The sequence below is a fragment of the Ovis canadensis genome, chromosome 5, assembly GCF_042477335.2.
Source record: "Ovis canadensis isolate MfBH-ARS-UI-01 breed Bighorn chromosome 5, ARS-UI_OviCan_v2, whole genome shotgun sequence".
NCBI lineage: Eukaryota > Metazoa > Chordata > Mammalia > Artiodactyla > Bovidae > Ovis > Ovis canadensis.
The window spans coordinates 27639116-27656949 of record NC_091249.1 but is presented as its reverse complement, the minus strand read 5'-3'; the positions used below and the strand labels follow the sequence as shown (position 1 = coordinate 27656949).

Here is a 17834-nt window from a genome sequence, read left to right as displayed (position 1 = left end):
ATCTGAGATAATCCTGGCCCTAGGCTGCAACGCAGCCTTTTATCCCTGTATCAAAGCGTGGGTAGGGATACATGAAAATGTGTGGCTGCGGTCGCCCAAGCTCAGTGTAATGGAGTTCTTAGAGTCTGGAACGAGGAAGGGGATCCCAGACGAAAGAGGGAGGGACTGCGAGGAGTCCCAGAGTACCTCGACGGAGAAAGACCCCCTGCGTGCGCACTTCCAAGCTCTTCCACCCCTCCCCCACCTGGCGCGGGGCACCCGCACTGGCCGCTAGTTAGACACTAGCGACACCCAGCGGATGCATGGGGAGCCGCCGTAGACAAGCTAATGAGGCCCGTTAAGTGCGGTCGGGTGATTCCAGAGGGGGCGTGTATGCGCGAATCCCCGCTAAGGAGTGGCAGAAGATGGGGGAGGCAAGAGGGGAAGCTGTGGTCCGAGCCAGGGAAACACCAGGTCCCAAGGCAGGGCCACATCGCCCCCATCTCGACTCCTCGAGGGCAGGGCCACAACCTTCCTTCACTTAGACCCTCCTAGAGCAGGGCCTTGTACCCCTTGTACTGGGAAGGTCCTTTCCCATCAGGCACCATCTCCAGGACAAAGTTAAGTCCCTCTTCACAAAAGACGGGAGCGAGGTCTTTTCGCCGAGGCCGAGCCCCAGTAGTGGGCTCAGGCTGACGTCACTGTGGCGTGGCTAAGAGGACAATCCTCTTTTTCAGTCTCGCCAACTGCCCCCTCTCCCAAGGCTGCCGTAAACGCCCACCGTGGGGTAGCGGGAGATGAGGGGGGCTCGAGGTTGGAGAACCCACCCGTAATTCCCCAGGAAGGGCCTAGTGGAGGCCGGAAGCCGGATGGGGTGAGGTCTCAGCGGACTCCCGAGAGCCGGAACACGTGCGCAGGGCTCTTTAAGAACTTGGTCGCCAGTGCCGCTGCTGAGGTTACTAAGGATGTGACGTCACGCGAGGGAGGGGTGTAAGCGTCAGGGCGGAAGCGGAAGGGGCGGGGCTCCGCGGGCTGTGTCTCAGTGCTGCCGCTGCCGCCGCCGCCGTCGCCGTCACCGCTACCAGAACCCTGGAGGGCTGGGCCCCGAGGCAAGATGGTGGACTACAGCGTGTGGGACCACATCGAGGTGTCTGATGATGAAGACGAGACGCACCCCAACATCGACACCGCTAGCCTCTTCCGCTGGCGGCACCAGGTAGAGCTCGCGCGCCCAGCCCCTTCCCCCACTCCCGGGACTCCGCTTCAGAGTTCTGACCCCCTGATACTGCCGGGGGGGCACCAGCCATTGATACCTGGGATTGCCCCCTACAGCCTGGACTTTCCGAATAGCCTAGGGTTCTTCGATTCAATTCCGGGGCCATAGAATTGCCGGGACCCCTGAGTTCCTTGCCCGCGATGCCGGCGCCGCCCCCCACCCCCACCCCCACCGCCCCGCGCTTCCAGTTTCTTCTTGAAACGCCAGGTTGACCTGTACGGTATATTTTTAGAATTTAGACTGCCAAGACAAGCTTTTGACGTGCCTCCCAATCCTGCTTGGGATCTTCCATTTACACCCAGATTTCTACCTCAGAATCTGGATCCTGAACCTAGTCGGGTACCCAGTTAAGATCTTGGCTGTTCCATGGCTCCTCCTAACCCCTGTGCTCAGTCGCTTCAGTCGTGTCCAACTCTGTGACCCCATGGACTGTAGCCCGCCAGGCTTCTCTGTCCGTGAGATTCTCCAGGCAAGAATACTGGAGTCGTTTGGCATTTCCTTTTCCATGGGATCTTCTCGATCCAGGGATCTTTTATGTCTCCTGCATTGGCAGGCAGGCTCTTTACCACTGGCCCCGTCTGGAAGTCCTCCAAAACCCTAGAGTTCCCAATAGTTTAAGTCTGTTCTGCGACCTGCTTTTCTGGATCCTTATGGTTCAGATCCAGAAGTCTTACTCCTCTGAATAAAATAATTCTGTCTTCCCCTGAGATTTCTGTTCCAGGCTTGGGACTCCAACCCACACCCAGGACCCCTCCCCTAGAACAAAGATTGGTACCCCCTCCCCCCAAGGCCCTCAGTCTCATCTAGGCCTGGAATTTTGAAACTTGGGTCCTGTTCAGAATGAACCACCACCTCCACCCTGATGGAGCCTCCAATTCCGGAGGCTCTTCTTTAGCCTCTGGTACTGTTAGACCCAATTTCCCATTACATCAGGAAACCCTACCCACGTGGCTTCCTGCCCAGCCAGAACCCCTGCCCCTCCTTGGTACCTCACACCCAGTCCCCGCCCACCCCCAAGACAGACTTCCAGTGGGAACCTTTGCCAGCTTCAGAATGCCACATTCAAACCCAAGTCCAGGACCCAAATCCATCCCATCTCCCTTCTGACCCAAACTTGGTGTGCTATTCTCAGACATCCACAATGACCCTGCTGTTACAAGGAACCCACCCATCCTGATTCCAGATTCACCGCCCCTTCTTTTATCTATTTTCCCCCAAATACAGACCCCCAGAATCCCAAGTCTGTATGTTCTTTCGACAACCTGCAACCCCACCCCCCACCCCCGCAGCCGCTCAGCTGTGCTCACAGACCAACAGAATGGCTCTCCTGAGACCTTGTGTGCTAACTTCTTGCTCCACCAACTCAGAGCTCCTACACCCACATTCCAGGGGCTGCTTTGCTCTCACACTTATGGAATATACCTTCTAGAACTTTCCAGTTAGGAAAACCTCATTCTGTCTTCCCATGTATCAGCTTGCAGTTGTTTATCCAGAAACACCTAGAAGTGCCCTTCCTCATCCTGCTGAGATACAGTATCCGTGCCTACATCTAGTCCCAGTTCTGGGTCCAACCCATTACTTAAAGCAGCAGCCTCCTGGCTAGGGCTTCCCTGGTGGCTCAGATGGTAAAGAATCTGCCTGCGGTGCAGGAGACCCAGCTTCAATCCCTGGGTGGGGAATATCTCCTGGAGTAGGGAATAGTGACCACTCCAGTATTCTTGCCTGGAGGGAGAATCCCATGGACAGAGAAGCCTGGTGGACTACAGTCCATGGGGTTGCAAAGAGTCGGATACGATTAAGCGACTAACCCTTTCACCTGGCTAGTGTACCTGGTGGGCAAGCCACTGGAGTGGAAAAAGAAAGTTCTAGTATTTCTCTCTTGCCATATGTGACATTTTATGATGAAATATTGAAGCTCTCCGCAAAGCTTTAAAGCTCATTCTCGGGAACACCTATTCTTGTCACGAAGTTGATCTCTATCACCAGGTTTGGTCCTGCTGGTTTGGGAGGCCATGCCCGCTCTCATACAGCGTCCTCCTCTCACCACGCCCTACTCCCTCCTGGCGCAAAACCTTTCCCTGTCCAACCGCTGAGGACCCAGGGCTGTCGTGGAGATGAGTGGAGGCAGGGAGCCTGGTGTCTCCAGCACGAGGTTCAGCTGCCAGTGACTGGCAGCCTGGGCTCCAGCCCTGCCACAGGACCATCACTGCTTTGGGGGAGCGAGCCCTCCGCCTCCATGAGACTGTCGTGAAAATGAAATGAGATTAGATCTTGAAAGAACTTGGCTCGGCGCCTGGGAGGAAAGAGTAAGCAATACCAAGAGTGGAAGAGGGGATTAGCCAAAAGGTAGCCTGGTACCCTTGTGAGCGCAGGCCTGCCCGACTGGGTTCATATCCTGCTCCTTCTGCATATCACTGACTTGCTGTGATCCAGTGAGGGTTTTTTTTTTTTTTTTTTAAATTAATTTGACCGCACAGGGTCTTAGTTATAGTGTGCTGGATCTTTAGTTGCAGCATGTGGAATCTATTAATAGTTCCCCGACCGGAGATCGAACTGGGGCCCCTTGCATTGAGAGCACAGAGTCTTAGCCACTGAACCACCAGGGAAGTCCCCGGAAGTGAGTTTTGATCGCTGTGTGCCTCAGTTTCCCCAGTTGGCAGTCTTAATAGTACCCACCCAATAGGCTTGTGAGAGCCACCTTATGAATTTAACATGTGTACTGCTTGCAAGACAACACTGGAACATAATAAGCTTTGTGGAAACTTTAGCTCCTGTCATCATCATTGCTTGGATAATTCATGCTCATGGTAAAAAATAAAAACTAATCCCAAGGCTCCAGAAGGGGACAAGTGAGTCTTCCCAGTTCCAGCTCCCTGGCTCCCTTGGCCAGAAACAGCTGCCAACCCTGGTTTCTTGTGGCTCCTTTCAGTGAGCCAGGCGGCATCCAGGTTCTGTGAGCCTTGGGTGCCCCTGTCTCTGTGTAAGGCAGGGAACAGGGACGCCTGTGGCCCCTTCTCGCCACAGCTTTCTGCCCTGCCCAGCCTGACAGCCTCTCCCGGAGGTGTAAAGCCCAGGTCAGGCAGGCTGCCACCCCCAGCAGTTCCACGAGGCCTTTATTTAGCTTTGGCCTCCCTGGCGGCTGCTCAGAGGATGCTGGAGGATTTTGATGGCCACCTAGCAGACACCAGCAGTGTGGTAGGTTCCTGCTATCCCCTGAGGCCAGCGGTGATGCTAATAACCCCTCTCAAGGCAGGGGGAAGGTTTCAGAAGGACACAGGCCTGTCGTGAAAAAAGGGAGGCAGTAGCGGCTGCAAGGCCTTAAGGGTCTTGTCCACCCCTTAAACAAATGGGAAAAGTGAGGCTCATGATTGGTCATGTCAGTCCAGTGGGGTGTGAGAGAAGGGCTCGGGTCTCCCGGCACTCACCCATGAGTGCCTGGAGTCAGCAAACCATTCTGGTGACCGTGGCCATGGCGGTGGTGAGGACAGGATGTTGCCAGCGGTTTCCTTGAGGTAACTCATTTAATCCTCACAACAGCCCTGTGAGGCCCCATTTCATAGGGCTTCCCAGGTGGCGCTGGTGGTAAAGAACCCGTCTGCCAGTGCAGGAGACACCAGAGTTGTGGGTTCAATCCCTGGTTGTGGAAGATTCCCTGGAGAAGGAAATGGCAATCCGGAGGAGCCTGGCGGGCTGCAGTCCATAGGGTCACGAGAAGTCGGAAACGACTGAAGCGATTTAGCACACCCATTTCATAGAGGGGGACACCAAGGCAGGGGGAGGTGTTAGCGACTTTGCTAAGGTCACACTGCCAGTAGGTGTGGAGCTGGGTGCTCTGATGCAGTAGCAACTGCTCCCAGTTACCAGGCATGTACCGGGTATCGAGCTGAGCACTTGAAGTGCACTTCTTGTTTGAGCCCCAGTACCGTCCCCAGAAAGGGAGACCGTCCCGTTGGGCAGACAGTGATGACAGCAGCCCGTGTGGTCATGGGCTGACTGCACGTCCAGCACAGCTCTGGCTGTACAGCCTCTTTTGTGTCTTCCAATGCAAGCTCGTGAGGTTGGCACTGTTTTCTGCCTCTGACAGATGAGGAAACTGAGGTTTGGGGATTGGCCCAGAGACTCCCGGCCATTATGTGGTGGCCATGGGGTATGACCCCCGGTTTGGGGTCTCAAGGCTTTCCATCAGCGTCTCATCGTGTCACCTGATGACCACCGAGGGGCCTTTGGGGCTCAGTGATTCTAGGGGTCTCGCACTTGGGGAAGGCTTTATTGAAGCTGAGACTTATGGACAAAGCAGATGGAGCGAGGGGAGTTCCAGCAAGGAGGAACAGCATGTGCAGAGGCTAAGAGGCAGGAGAGAGCTGGTCCATTTGGGGAGCCACGAGGGCGGCGTTGGTCTGAGACCCAGCCCCTCAAGGAACATTGGTGCCGTCTGGGCAGCTTGGGGCAGGAATTTGGGGTCCCATCTGAACAGGGAGGGCTGTGGTCAGATGGGTGCGTTTCCAGGAATCCCCTGGCAGCTTCTGAGCCTGGAGTGGGGAGATGGTGATGGCATCTCTCAGGGTTCAGTGTGTGGCTCTGGGTTGAGGAGATGCTGCGGGGAACCAGGGGCAGGTGATGGAAAGCCGTGGCACCTCTCAGGGTTCAGGCCGTGGCTCTGGGTTGAGCAGACATTGCAGGGAGCTGGGGGAGGTGATGGGGAACTGGGGCAGGGGTGGACAGTGACAGAGCCCTGTGATCCATTGAGGGGTCTGGATGAGGAAGCTGAGCTGACGTGCCATCACTGAGCTTGGGGTTCAGCAGAAGAGTTCTGAGGAGCAGCGTCTAGGATGGGGGTATACAGGAGTCTGGTGGGTCTGCCCCACACTGGGCTCCAGAGGCGTGCTGGCCTGGAGATAGCTTAGTGGGCCCTGCGGATCCAGGTGCAGCCCGTGGGGTGGAGCACATTAGAGGGACGACTGGAAAGGAAAAGTGTGGTGATTTGGTGGCACAGAGGGAGGGAATGACTCACAGCAGGCCTCAGCTGGGGACAGGAGGCAGGGACGAGGGTCTTCCCTGAGGGAGGACACAGAAAAATAGGTTTGGGGGAGCTCAGGTGGGGGGTTGAGTTGGGGAGTTCAGTCTTGGGCACAGAGCTGGTGGTGCCTGTAACACACCGAGACAGCAGTGGCTGGAGGGCCATGTGGCCAGAGTAGGGTGCCTGAGTGTTACCGAGGGTGCTCCAGGCAGGAGGGGAGCCTGAGACCCTGGGGAGGGGGGAGGCCTTCTTCCAGCGTGTGATTATTACATCCAACAAGTCTTAAGTCACAGCTGTGCACCAGGTTCCTGGCTCTAGAGTCACAAGAGTGATCAGATCCCCACCTTTGTGGAGCCAGTCTCCTTGGAGGTGGACAGCACCCAAAACAGGAGAGAGAACTGTCACAGAATGTTGTCAGGTGACAAGTGCTGAGGAGGAAGATCAGGCAGAGCGGGAGAGGGGGCGGTTGTGATCCTCAGCAGTATCAAGGAAGGCCTCATCTGGAAGGGACATTTTTTTTGAGTGCACTACATGACTTGCAGGATCTCAGTTCCCCATCCAGGGATTGAACCCTGGTCCCCAGCAGTGGAGCCTCAGAGCCTTAATCACTGGACCACCAGGGAATTCCCTGTAAGAGACATTTGAAGATGATGAAGATGCAGGGTTTGGGGAGGTGGGGTGGTTCTGAAGAGAGAGCATTCCAGGCCAAGGGAACACACAGGCAGTGCAAAGGCCCTGAGGCTTGAAGTGAGTTCGGGAAAAGGTGAGGCAGCCAGTGTGGCTGGAGGGAGGGGGTGAGCAAGAGGAGACGAGGCTGTGGAGGAGACCGGACAGGTTGTGCTTGGCTTTATGGGCTCCGGGGAGGACTTAGGCTTTTGCTCCGAGTGAGGTAGGAGTCATAGAAGGTTCTTATTTTTTTTTTTTTAACATTTATGTATATACTTGGCTGCATTGAGTCTTAGTTGTGGCACACAAGATCTTTGTGCCGCAAGATCTTTGATTCTGTGTATTGCAGTACACAGGCTCTTTAGTTGTGACCCTGGCTTAGTTGCCCCAACTAGGATCTTAGTTCCCCAACTAGGGATCAAACCACTTTCCCCTGAGTTGGAAGGCGAATTCTTATTCACTGGACCTCTGGGGACGGCAGCCATAGAAGCTTCAGTGCAGAGAAGGCACCCGCCCTGGCTCAAGCCTACCTTAGGGGTGAGAGCGGGAGCTGGGCATCCAGTGCGTGGAGGTCAGTGTGGACCTTCTCTGGGGTTATCCCAGGTGCGACTAGAGAGCCCGGGGCCGGGGACAGGGCTAAGCTCTTCCCCAGAGTGACGGGCCATGCCCAACCCTCAGGCCCGGGTGGAGCGCATGGAGCAGTTCCAGAAAGAGAAGGAGGAGCTGGACAGGGGCTGCCGCGAGTGCAAGCGCAAGGTGGCCGAGTGCCAGCGGAAGCTGAAGGAGCTGGAGGTGGCCGAGGGCGAGGGCGGCAAGGCCGAGCTGGAGCGGCTGCAGGCTGAGGCGCAGCAGCTGCGCAAGGAGGAGCGGAGCTGGGAGCAAAAGCTGGAGGAGATGCGCAAGAAGGAGAAGAGCATGCCCTGGAACGTGGACACGCTCAGCAAGGATGGCTTCAGCAAGGTTGGCGGGGCCTGGGCCTGACGGGCAGCGGGCAGGGGCGGGGAGCACTGCGCAGGTCCAGGAATGGATGGATGCTGGTGGAAAGGGGGGTAGTGCCAGAGGGGAAGAGAGCAGGTGGGGGGCCTGGCCGGTGAGGCACTCCACCAGTACCCCTCCCTCTGATCTGCCCGAAGGCCCCAGTCCGAGGCCACACCTGCCACGCCCACGCCACACTGATGTGCACGGCACCGGCACCGCCTCCGCTGTGGATGGGATGGGCGTTGCGGCCGCGGCCGGCCCGGCCACGTTCGAGGCGCCCCGCGGCCGCAGCCTCGCCCCAGCCCACTCCCCTTCTCGCCTCACCACAGAGCATGGTCAACACCAAGCCTGAGCAGGCAGAGGAGGAGTCGGAAGAGGTGAGGGAGCAGAAACACAAAACCTTCGTGGAAAAGTATGAGAAACAGATCAAACACTTCGGTGAGTTGGGCCCAGGCGTGGGCTCCAGGTGGGTGGTGCGCGTGAGGGAGGGCTGGCCCTCTGCGTCCGGGGGGGCTGGAGCACCTCACCATCACCTTCTGGCAGGCATGCTGCGCCGCTGGGACGACAGCCAGAAGTACCTGTCAGACAACGTCCACCTGGTGTGCGAGGAGACAGCCAACTACCTGGTCATCTGGTGCATTGACCTAGAGGTGGAGGAGGTGTGTGCAGACAGTGCTGAGTGGGGGGTTGGGAGGGCCCAAAAGGCTCTGCCTTTTTTTTCTCATATTTTTAAAATTCTCTTCATCATTCATGTTTGTTCAGAAAATTACAGTAGGCATGAAGGGAAAAAGAATGCATTTTTAAACACTGTCTGGAGTCTAATATAGGAAGCCATACCATTATCTCTTAGGGGGAAAAGGGCGTTAATTTTACATTGAAGTTAAATATTAAGACCAGCGTCCAAGTAAGCCACGGATAAGATTTAAGTGCAAGTTGTGTTTTCACACAGTGGGGGCTGGGGACAGGAGCCTGCCACTCGGTGACGCTGTCCTCCCTTGGCAGAAATGTGCCCTCATGGAGCAGGTGGCTCACCAGACCATCGTAATGCAGTTCATCCTGGAGCTGGCCAAGAGCCTCAAGGTGGACCCCCGTGCCTGCTTCCGGCAGTTCTTCACCAAGATCAAGGTAGGGAGGTGGTCCTCCTCAGGGATCCAGCCTGCGGGCCACTGGGGGAGGCAGACACGGATCCACTCGGACTCAAGCCTCTGTGATCAGAATCTCATCCATCAGCAGAGGATTAGTCCGTGGAGGAGCTGGGTAGTGGGTGGCTCCAGTGGAGATTTGGAAAGCTAAGCTGGCAGCACGTGCTGAAAATCCCAACCTAGGTGAGGGCCGGAGTCATGAGCGCCTGTGGGTTTCTTACCTGAACACCTGGAGAGCAGAGCTAGGGGAGATTCAGGGCAGACCGGAGGATGATTAAGGGCAGCTGTGTTGAGTTTGAGGTGCCTTCGAGACTCCACAGGAGGATGTGGAGGAGGTGGGTGCCACGAGTCTGCAGTATAAGGGGACATTCAGTCAGATGATTGTAAGTACAGGGGTATAAGGCTGAGCTCAGAGAAGACAGAGGAGGCTAGACAGAGCAGAGGAGAGGCCTGAGCCTCAGAGTACCTGTGATTTAGTTCAGGACCAGCTGTGGGGAGCCCTTGGGCGCCCTGAGGACCTGCACTGGGAGGGTCCTGGGCTCCCAAGTCTCCCCTGGTGAACACAGTCCCTCCCCTGCAGACTGCCGACCGCCAGTACATGGAGGGCTTCAATGACGAGCTGGAGGCTTTCAAAGACCGCGTGCGGGGCCGTGCCAAGCTGCGCATTGAGAAGGCCATGAAGGAATACGAGGAAGAGGAGCGCAAGAAGCGGCTTGGCCCCGGCGGCCTGGACCCTGTCGAGGTCTACGAGTCCCTTCCTGAGGTGAGGCTCCCCAGACCCTGGCAGGTGGCAGGTGGGCTGTCAGCAGGATCCCTGGGACCCAGGCCCTGACCCCGCCCCCTGCACCCACAGGAACTTCAGAAATGCTTTGACGCGAAGGATGTGCAGATGCTCCAAGACGCCATCAGCAAGATGGACCCCACCGTGAGTAACCACACACCCAAGCCCACCTGGTCAGGCAGTGTGTCTCCCCCACCTCCTCCAGCCCTGCTGACCACGTTGCTGCTGGCAGTACCCCTCCTGGGCTTCTCAAAAGAGCCAGGGAGGTTTTGTCACCATGTGACCGGCACACAAGACAGCCAGGCTTCATGCCCCACGCTCTCTCACTTTTGTTGAGCAGCTGCTATGTGCCCAGCATCTAGATTGAGTGTCCCTGTCCCTGTGGGCTGTTTATGAGCTCACCCAGCTGACACTACCTTTGCCAGCAACTCGGAGCGGTCCACTCCACAGTCTCAGTTACTCCATCAAACCAGTCTCTCTCAAAAAACATATTAACTCACAAAATCCGTAAGCAGGGCCAAGTATGTGGTTGGCGCTGGCAAACCTCAGCTCTTTGGAGCAGTAACAGCGCTGGTGGATAAGTACCCTGAGTCTTAACGAACCTCTGTTTAAGCCGCTTCCTGCTGCTTAGCTCACTGGTTGGCCACACTGGTTCCCTTCTGTAAAATGGATCTAGTTTCTAGACCAGCTCAGGGTTTCTAAAAGCTTCTATGGGGATAAGCATGTAGACCAAGGGTCTTCAGAGAGACTGGCTCAAAGGTTCACTGCCTGTCTGTAAATAAAATTTTGCTGGAACCGCAGCAGCCAGGCTGGGTTATTTTCATCTTGTCTGTAGCTGATTTTGTGCTGCAGCCATATTGAGGCGTGATAGAATGAGAGGTTTTGACAGGGGCTACAGGACCTTCAAGCCAAAAATATTTGCTGTCTGGCTTTTTATTTTTATTTTTTTAAGTTTGCTGACCCTTGTTCTAGACCTACACTTTTAAAATTTGAGTTGTTTGTGCTAAGTTGCTTCAGTCACGTCTGACTCTGTGACCCCATGGACTGTAGCCTGCCAAGCTCCTCTGTTCATGGGATCCTCCAGGGAATAATACTGGAGTGGGTTGCCATTTCCTCCTCCAGGGGATCTTTCCGACCTGTGAGTTGAACCGGTGTCTGATGTCTTCTGCATTGGCAGGCAGGTTCTTGACCACTCGGATTCCCAGGTGGCTCAGACAGTAAAGAATCTGCCTGCAGTGCAGGAGACCTGGGTTCCATTCCTGGGCTGGGAAAATCCCCTGGAGAAGGGAACGGCTACCCGCTCTGGTATTCTGGCCTGGAGAATTCCATGGATTATATAGTCCATGGGGTGGCAAAGAGTCACATATGACTGAGCAGCTTTCGCTTCACTTCTTTACCACTAGTTCCACCTGGGAAGTTAACTTTGAATTAAAGTTACGTAAAATTCAGGGACTTCTCTGGTGATCCAGTGGCTAAGACTCCACGCTCCCGGTACAGGGAGCCCAGGTTTGATTCCTGGTAAGGGAACTGGATCCCACATGCCACAACTAAGACTCAGCTCAGCCAAATAAATGTATTAAAAAATAAATGAAGTAAAATTTCAAGCACTGTCCTTGCCTTGCACCAATCACATTCGAAGTACTCAGTAGGCACCCACGTCTGGTAGCTGCCATGTTGGATAGCACAGATTACAGACAAAGATTACAGTGTACCCTCCTCCCAGACAGCTCTGACGTAGAAAGAGCAGAAAGCGGGCTTGGGGATGCGCAGAGGACGGGGTGCCACCACCAGGCGGCAGCCCAGCCTCACCCACCCACCCTTCTCCCCACAGGACGCGAAGTACCACATGCAGCGCTGCATCGACTCAGGCCTCTGGGTCCCCAACTCCAAGTCCAGCGAGGCTAAGGAGGGGGAGGAGGCGGGTACTGGGGAGCCCTTGCTGGAAGCCACCTCCAAGTCAGGCGACGAGAAGGATGTCAGCGCGTGACCTGCCCCGGCTGCCGCAGGCCCCCGTGCACCCCTTTTCAGAAAACAAAAATAGATGCCATCTCCCCAGGTCCGGGCTTCCTCTGCTTTTGCTGCTCCTCCACCTAGCCTGGAGGGGCCCCCTATGCCCCTTCCATCTCCCCTCTCTCCCCCAGCCCTCATCCAAGTCTTTGCTTTGAGTCAAAGGGGCTTCACTGCCTGCAGCCCCCCATCAGCATTAAGCCAAAGGCCCGGGGATCCAGGGAGGGGCAGAGGTTGCCAGGTTGGTCCATGGGCTGGGGGTGGCTCCCCAGCCAAGGGGCCTGCTCCAGTCACTGTGGGCTCTGTTTTCACTGTTTGCCCGCATCAAGTCTTCTATATGGTAAACAACAGTTATCTTCCAATAAAGGATTTCAGCTGCTCTGTGGGGCATCACGAGGGCCGTGGGCACAGCTCTTCTCTGGGGAGTGGGAAGGGACCTGTGAGTGTTGGCGGTTGGGCCCATTACACCCCTGGCTTTGCCCTCCAGCAAATGGGCTGTGTCCCGCATCCACACTCCAGGCTCTTCCATCACCTGGAACCCTTCCTCAGGTCAGAGCTTTGGATCCGAGCTCTCACCCCACCCCCGTGAAATCTCTGGCTCATCCCATTCCCCTAGGCCCCTCCCATCATCCATTTGGGAGCATCGCCCTCCACTGTGTCTCACCTTCCACGGGGCCAGCTCTGCCTCCAAGATTGATCTTGAGTCTGTCCACTGCCCTTCATTCTCCACCCTGGTCCAGGACCCGTCACCTCTGGCCTAGACCCCTGTCCCCAGCCTCCTGTCTCTTCCACCTTCACAGGACCCCAGCAGGCAGGCAGGGAGCGCCTATGAACACGAGTGCCAGCACATCCTGCCCCAGAGCAGAAGCCTACGTTCTTGCAACTCACCGGGGCCTGTGCCATCTGCCTGGTCCCCTCCCTGCCCTCATCACCTCGTGGCCTCCCACTGCCCCTCTCGCCAACTCCCTCTCTGCTCCTTGAGCACTTTAAGCTTCTCTATCAGTGTGACCTTGAACAGCTTAATCAGCCTCAGCCTTCATCTCTATAGTGATAGAAATGTTCGTGCCTTCTTCCCAGGGTTGTGATGAGTGAGTGAGAGATGATGAGCAGGTGCGCATAGCACCTGGTGGATGCTCCAGATCTGGGCCCTGGCATGTCCCTGTCCCTCACCCTGAACACCCTTCCCTGCAGTCTTCCTCTACAAAGTAATATTTGGGCCCCAGGAAAGACTTAAAGAATAATATTATAAACAAGGACACAGTTTTTAAGACATGAGGTAATCGAGAATCCAGCTGAAGCCCACTAGCCACCTCTTCTGGGGGACACCACCACCTGGCCAGTGCTGCTCAGCCTGACCAGAGCTCTGGTACCTCCTCACGGAAGTTTCCTTGACCCGCCTTTTGAGTCATCCCTCACATCTAGCCATGTTGCTTCTTCACCTGCCTGGCTTTGCCAGCCTGTGTATCGCTGTCTCTTTTATGCTGTGAGCACCACCCGGACACAAACAGAGTCTTGGTCCTAAAATGATCCCAGCAACCCTCAGATTCTGGCCCTCGGTGAATGTCTTTGTGCCCAAGGTGATTGCCACCAGAGGGCAATAGTGAACTGCAAACAAGTCATAGAGATTAAAAAGGCAGAGACTTCCCTGGTGGTCCAATGGTTGGGACTCTGTGCTTCCAGTTGGGGTGGGGGGTTGGCGGGGGCAGGAAACGGGACGAATTCAATTCCTGGTCTGGGAACTAAAATTCCATATGCCACATACATGGCTGAAAAATAAAGATTTTTAAAGTATTTTAAAACGGCAGGTGGGGGATTAGAGGATTGGGGAGACCCTCCTAAACCCCGTTTATCTGAGATCATTTCAAAATTGTGAACTTTTAAATTCTTTACCACGAAAACTTTCAGAGGTAGAATCTGTATTTCTGGTATTTCCTTTCACCTCGGCCTCCAGTACAACTCAGCACTGCTGTTACTGATCCTTGACTTAAAATTTCAATGTTTTGTTCATCATGGATTTTTTTTTCACATTAATGGTGTTTTTGGAAAATATTACATTAAAATATTTATCTTGATTACTGAGTTTGTGACCTCTTTGTTTTCATGTCACATGTACCTCACCCTAGCACTGCTTAACATTTAAAACATCAAATGATATTGAGATACACAGTAAAGGGTCTTTCCTGGCAGTCCAGTTCTTAAAGACTCTGGGCCTACACTGCAGAGGGTGTAGGTCCCATCTCTGGTTGGGGAACCAAGATCCCAGATGCCCCATTTCCTTTGTGGCTCAGTGGTAAAGAATGCCTGCTAATGCAGGAGACTAGGGTTCAATCCCTGATCCAGGAAGATGGACCAGGCACGACGTGGAGCAGCTAAGCCCATGCACCACAACCACTGGGCCCGTGCTCTAGAACCTGGGAACCGCAGCTACGGAGCCCAGGTGCTGAAACTGCTGAAGCCAGTACACCTCGAGGCTGTGCTCTGCAGCAAGAGAAGCCCAGGCAGCGAACTGGAGAGCAGCCCCTTGCTTGCTGCAACTAGAGGAAAGCCCACCCAGCAACAAGGACCCAGCACAGCCACACATACACACACACAAATCCCACAGGCGGCAAGTCAGGGCAAAAACAAAAAAACCCAGTTCCCTGCCCCCAACCACGGAAACCCATTGTCTCTGGTGTCTTGTGACTTCTTCCAGGGTTTTTCTTTGTAAGATCAAATGTAATTTATCCCTTCCGTTCCTTTCTACACAAAGCAGGACACACTGCAGTCAGTGACACATCTTCCTTTTTTCACTGAACCCTGTGACCCCGCAGCTCTTTTCTTATCAGTCCATCGGCACTTCCTCATTCTTTCTACTCTGGTAGTCTGTGCTCATCTCAGCATTTATTTCACCAACAGTTTTTTTGAATTAACGCTTGCCGGTTTGTTCGTCTACTTTTACAAGCAACGCAGAGAGGAGTACCCTCCTGCACCATTGCTCACAAGGGCAGGCATCCTACCTAAACAGTAAGCTCCCAGAAGCAGGATTGGCTGAGTCTTAGCGGCAAACAGAATCCCACCCAAATGTTTCACTAAACAAAGTGTAATGATGGGGACTTCCCTAGTGGTACAGCAGATAAGAAGGCTTCCCAGGTGGCTCAGTGGTAAAGAATTCGCCTGCCAAGCAGAAGACCTGGGTTCAATTCCTGGGTCAGGAAGATCCTCCGGAGAAAGAAATGGCAACCCATTCCAGTATCCTTGCCTGGGAAATCTCATGGACAGGGGAGCCTGGCAGGCTACATTCCATGAGGTCACAAAGAATCTGGCATGACTTAGCGACTAAACAACAACAGTGGATAAGAATCTGCTTGCCAAAGTGGATAAGAATCTGCTTGCCAACGCAGGGGTCACCAGTTCAATTCCTGATCCAGGAATATCCCACAAGCAGAGGAGCAACTAATCCTGTGCGCCACAGCTACTGAGCCCCTGCGCGGGAAGCCCACCCGCTGCAACGGAAGAGTAGCCCTGGATCACCACAAATAGGGAAAGTCCACTCGCAACACGAAAACCCAGTGCAACCAAAAATAAATAAATATATATACTTTAAAGTGTGATGATGTGAGTGGGGTAGGAGACCAACAGAGTGGATTCACTTTCTGGAGCTGCTGTAACAAATCACCACATTTAGTGGCTTCATCACAAACAGATTACTTGCACAGATCAGAAATCTGACTTGGGTCTCTTTGTGCTGAAATCTAGGCACTAGCAAGGCTGTGATCCTTCTGGATGTTCTGGGTAGGATCCATTTCCTCTGTTTCCAAATTCTAGGGGCTGCCTCCATTCTTTGGCTCACAGCTACCTCCTTCCATCTTCAAAGATGGCAAAGATGGGGCCTTCCCTGGCTGTCCAGTGGCTAAGACTCTGAGCTGCTAATGCAGAGGGGCTCAGGTTCGATTCCTGGTCAGAGAATTAGATCCCACATGCCACAAGTAAAGATCTCATATGCTGCAACTAAGACCCAGTGCAACCAAGTAAACAAATTCCTACCCACCTCAAAAAAAAAAAAAAAATGACAAAGATGACATCAACCATGTCACTCTGACCTCTTTTTCTGCTTTCCTGTTTCATTTGTAAGACCTTTTTTTAAAAAAAAAATATATGTATGGTTTTTATTTTTATTTACTTATTTATTTTTGGTTGTGCTGGGTCTTCATTGCTGTGAGGCCTTTTTCTAGTTGTGGCAAGTGGGGGATACTCTCTAGTTGTGGTGCCCGGGCATCTCTTTTTGTGGAGCACAGGCTCTAGTCACACAGGTTTCAGTAGCTGTAGCATGTGGGCTCAGTAGATGTACTCAGTAATTGTCGTGCATGGGCTTACTTGCTCCACGGTATGAGGGAATCACCCTGGATCAGGGATTGAGCCCATGTCTCCTGCATTGGCAAGCAGGTTAATTGCCACTGAGTCACAGGCAGTCCCTAAGGACTTTTGTGATTACCTGGAATCCACTAGGCTCATCTCCCTATCTTTTTTTTCTTTCTTTTTTTTTTTTTAAACATAGAATGATTCAGGCATTTGCATATTACCTTTGTGCAGGGGCCAGGCTAATCTTCTCTCTATCTTTCCAATTTTAGTATACATGCTGCTGAAGTGAGCTTGCTAATCTTTTTTTTTGGCCACGCCACGTGGCATGCGAGATCTTACTTTCCTACTCAGGGATGGAAACTGCAGCCCCCTACTCAGTGGGAGCAAAGAGTCTCAACCACTGGACCACTAGGGAAATCCTCATTTTAACTACTTTGAGGGGGTACAGTTCAGTGGTGTTAAGTATGAGAAATTCTGTACCCATTAAACATTTAACTCCTCACTCCTGAAATATCTGTAACTTTGTGCCTGGCTAATTTCACTCAACATAGAGTTTTCAAGATTCATCCATGGAGCAGTGTGTGTCAGAAGGTCTCTCCCTCTCTTTTTTTAAAAGGCTTTATAATCCATTGTAGAATACATCACAGTATGTCCGTCCATTCATCCGCTGATGGACACTTGGGTTGCGTCCAATTCTTGGCTGCTGTGAATAATGCTGCTATGAACTCTGGAGGTGCAGGGACTTCCCTGGTGGTCCAGGGACTGAGACTCCGAGTTTCCAACACAGGGGGCCTGGGTTCAATCCCTTGCCAGGGAACTAGGTCCCCCATGCCACAACTGAGACCCCAACACAGTCAAACAAATATTTTTTTAAAAAACATGGCAGATTCATGTCAATGTATGGCAAAACCAATACAATACTGTAAAGTAAAAATAAATAAATAAAAACATGGATGTACAAATATCTTTCTGAGTTCCTGCTTTCTTTGTTATATACACCCAGAAGTGCAATTGCTGGATCACATGTTAATCATTTTTGAGGAACCACTAAACCATAAGCAAGTTTTGAATTCAGTAATGAGTTGGATGTCAGGAGCCTGGAAGCAGAGTGGGGACTTGTCCTCAAACCCATTTTGTGCCTTTTTGATTTAGAAATTTGTGAATGAATTACTTATTTAAAAATAATTATCTAAAATAATTTTTAAAAAACATTGAAAGGAAAAGAAGAGCAGGATCAGCTTGTTTCCCGGAGCCATTGAAAACACAAAATTGGAACTCACACAACTATCCATGGCCTATTAAAGTGTATAATGGGGCTTCCCTGGTGGCTCCGTGGTAAAGAATCCCCCTGCCAATGCAGGAGACGAGGGTTGGATCCCTAGGTCGGGAACATCCCCTGGAGGAGGAAATGGCAACCTACTCCAGTATTCTGGCCTGGAAAATTCCATGGACAGAGCAGTCTAGTGGGCCACAGTTCATGGGGTTACAAAAGAGTTGGACGTGACTGAGCGCATGCACTTAAACACCAATGTGTACAACACTGCTTGATAGAGCAGTGAAGCTAAAGAGAGCGATTCACACCTAGATGGGTGAAATTCAGGAACAGGAACTCCAATGAACAAGCAAGTTAGGGGGCCCAACAGACAGATA

The 17834-nt window shown here is 53.2% G+C and overlaps 1 protein-coding gene and 1 non-coding gene across 2 annotated transcripts; one reads left to right on the top strand and one right to left on the bottom strand.

Annotated features, from left to right (window-relative positions):
• Positions 1–937: 937 nt before the first annotated feature.
• On the top strand, positions 938–12239 carry CDC37 (cell division cycle 37, HSP90 cochaperone). Its single transcript, XM_069589231.1, has 8 exons — positions 938–1195; positions 7617–7898; positions 8246–8354; positions 8460–8575; positions 8919–9041; positions 9639–9821; positions 9912–9983; positions 11671–12239. The coding sequence occupies exons 1-8, from the start codon at positions 1094–1096 to the stop codon at positions 11824–11826; spliced, it is 1143 nt and encodes a 380-aa protein (XP_069445332.1). The 5' UTR covers positions 938–1093; the 3' UTR covers positions 11827–12239.
• A 4131-nt stretch (positions 12240–16370) lies between these two features.
• Positions 16371–16477, bottom strand: LOC138441887 (U6 spliceosomal RNA). Its single transcript, XR_011257462.1, has one exon. It is a non-coding gene; the product is annotated as a U6 spliceosomal RNA (small nuclear RNA).
• Between the last annotated feature and the right edge of the window lie 1357 nt (positions 16478–17834).

What these genes read in the sequence shown, in the direction of transcription:
- CDC37 (XM_069589231.1), top strand. Translation starts at nt 1,094, where the DNA reads ATGGTGGACTACAGCGTGTGGGACCACATCGAGGTGTCTGATGATGAA. An exon ending in GCAAGGATGGCTTCAGCAAG is followed by an intron (nt 7,899 to 8,245) that starts GTTGGCGGGGCC and finishes GCCTCACCACAG; the next exon opens with AGCATGGTCAACACCAAGCC. An exon ending in TCAGCAAGATGGACCCCACC is followed by an intron (nt 9,984 to 11,670) that starts GTGAGTAACCAC and finishes TTCTCCCCACAG; the next exon opens with GACGCGAAGTACCACATGCA.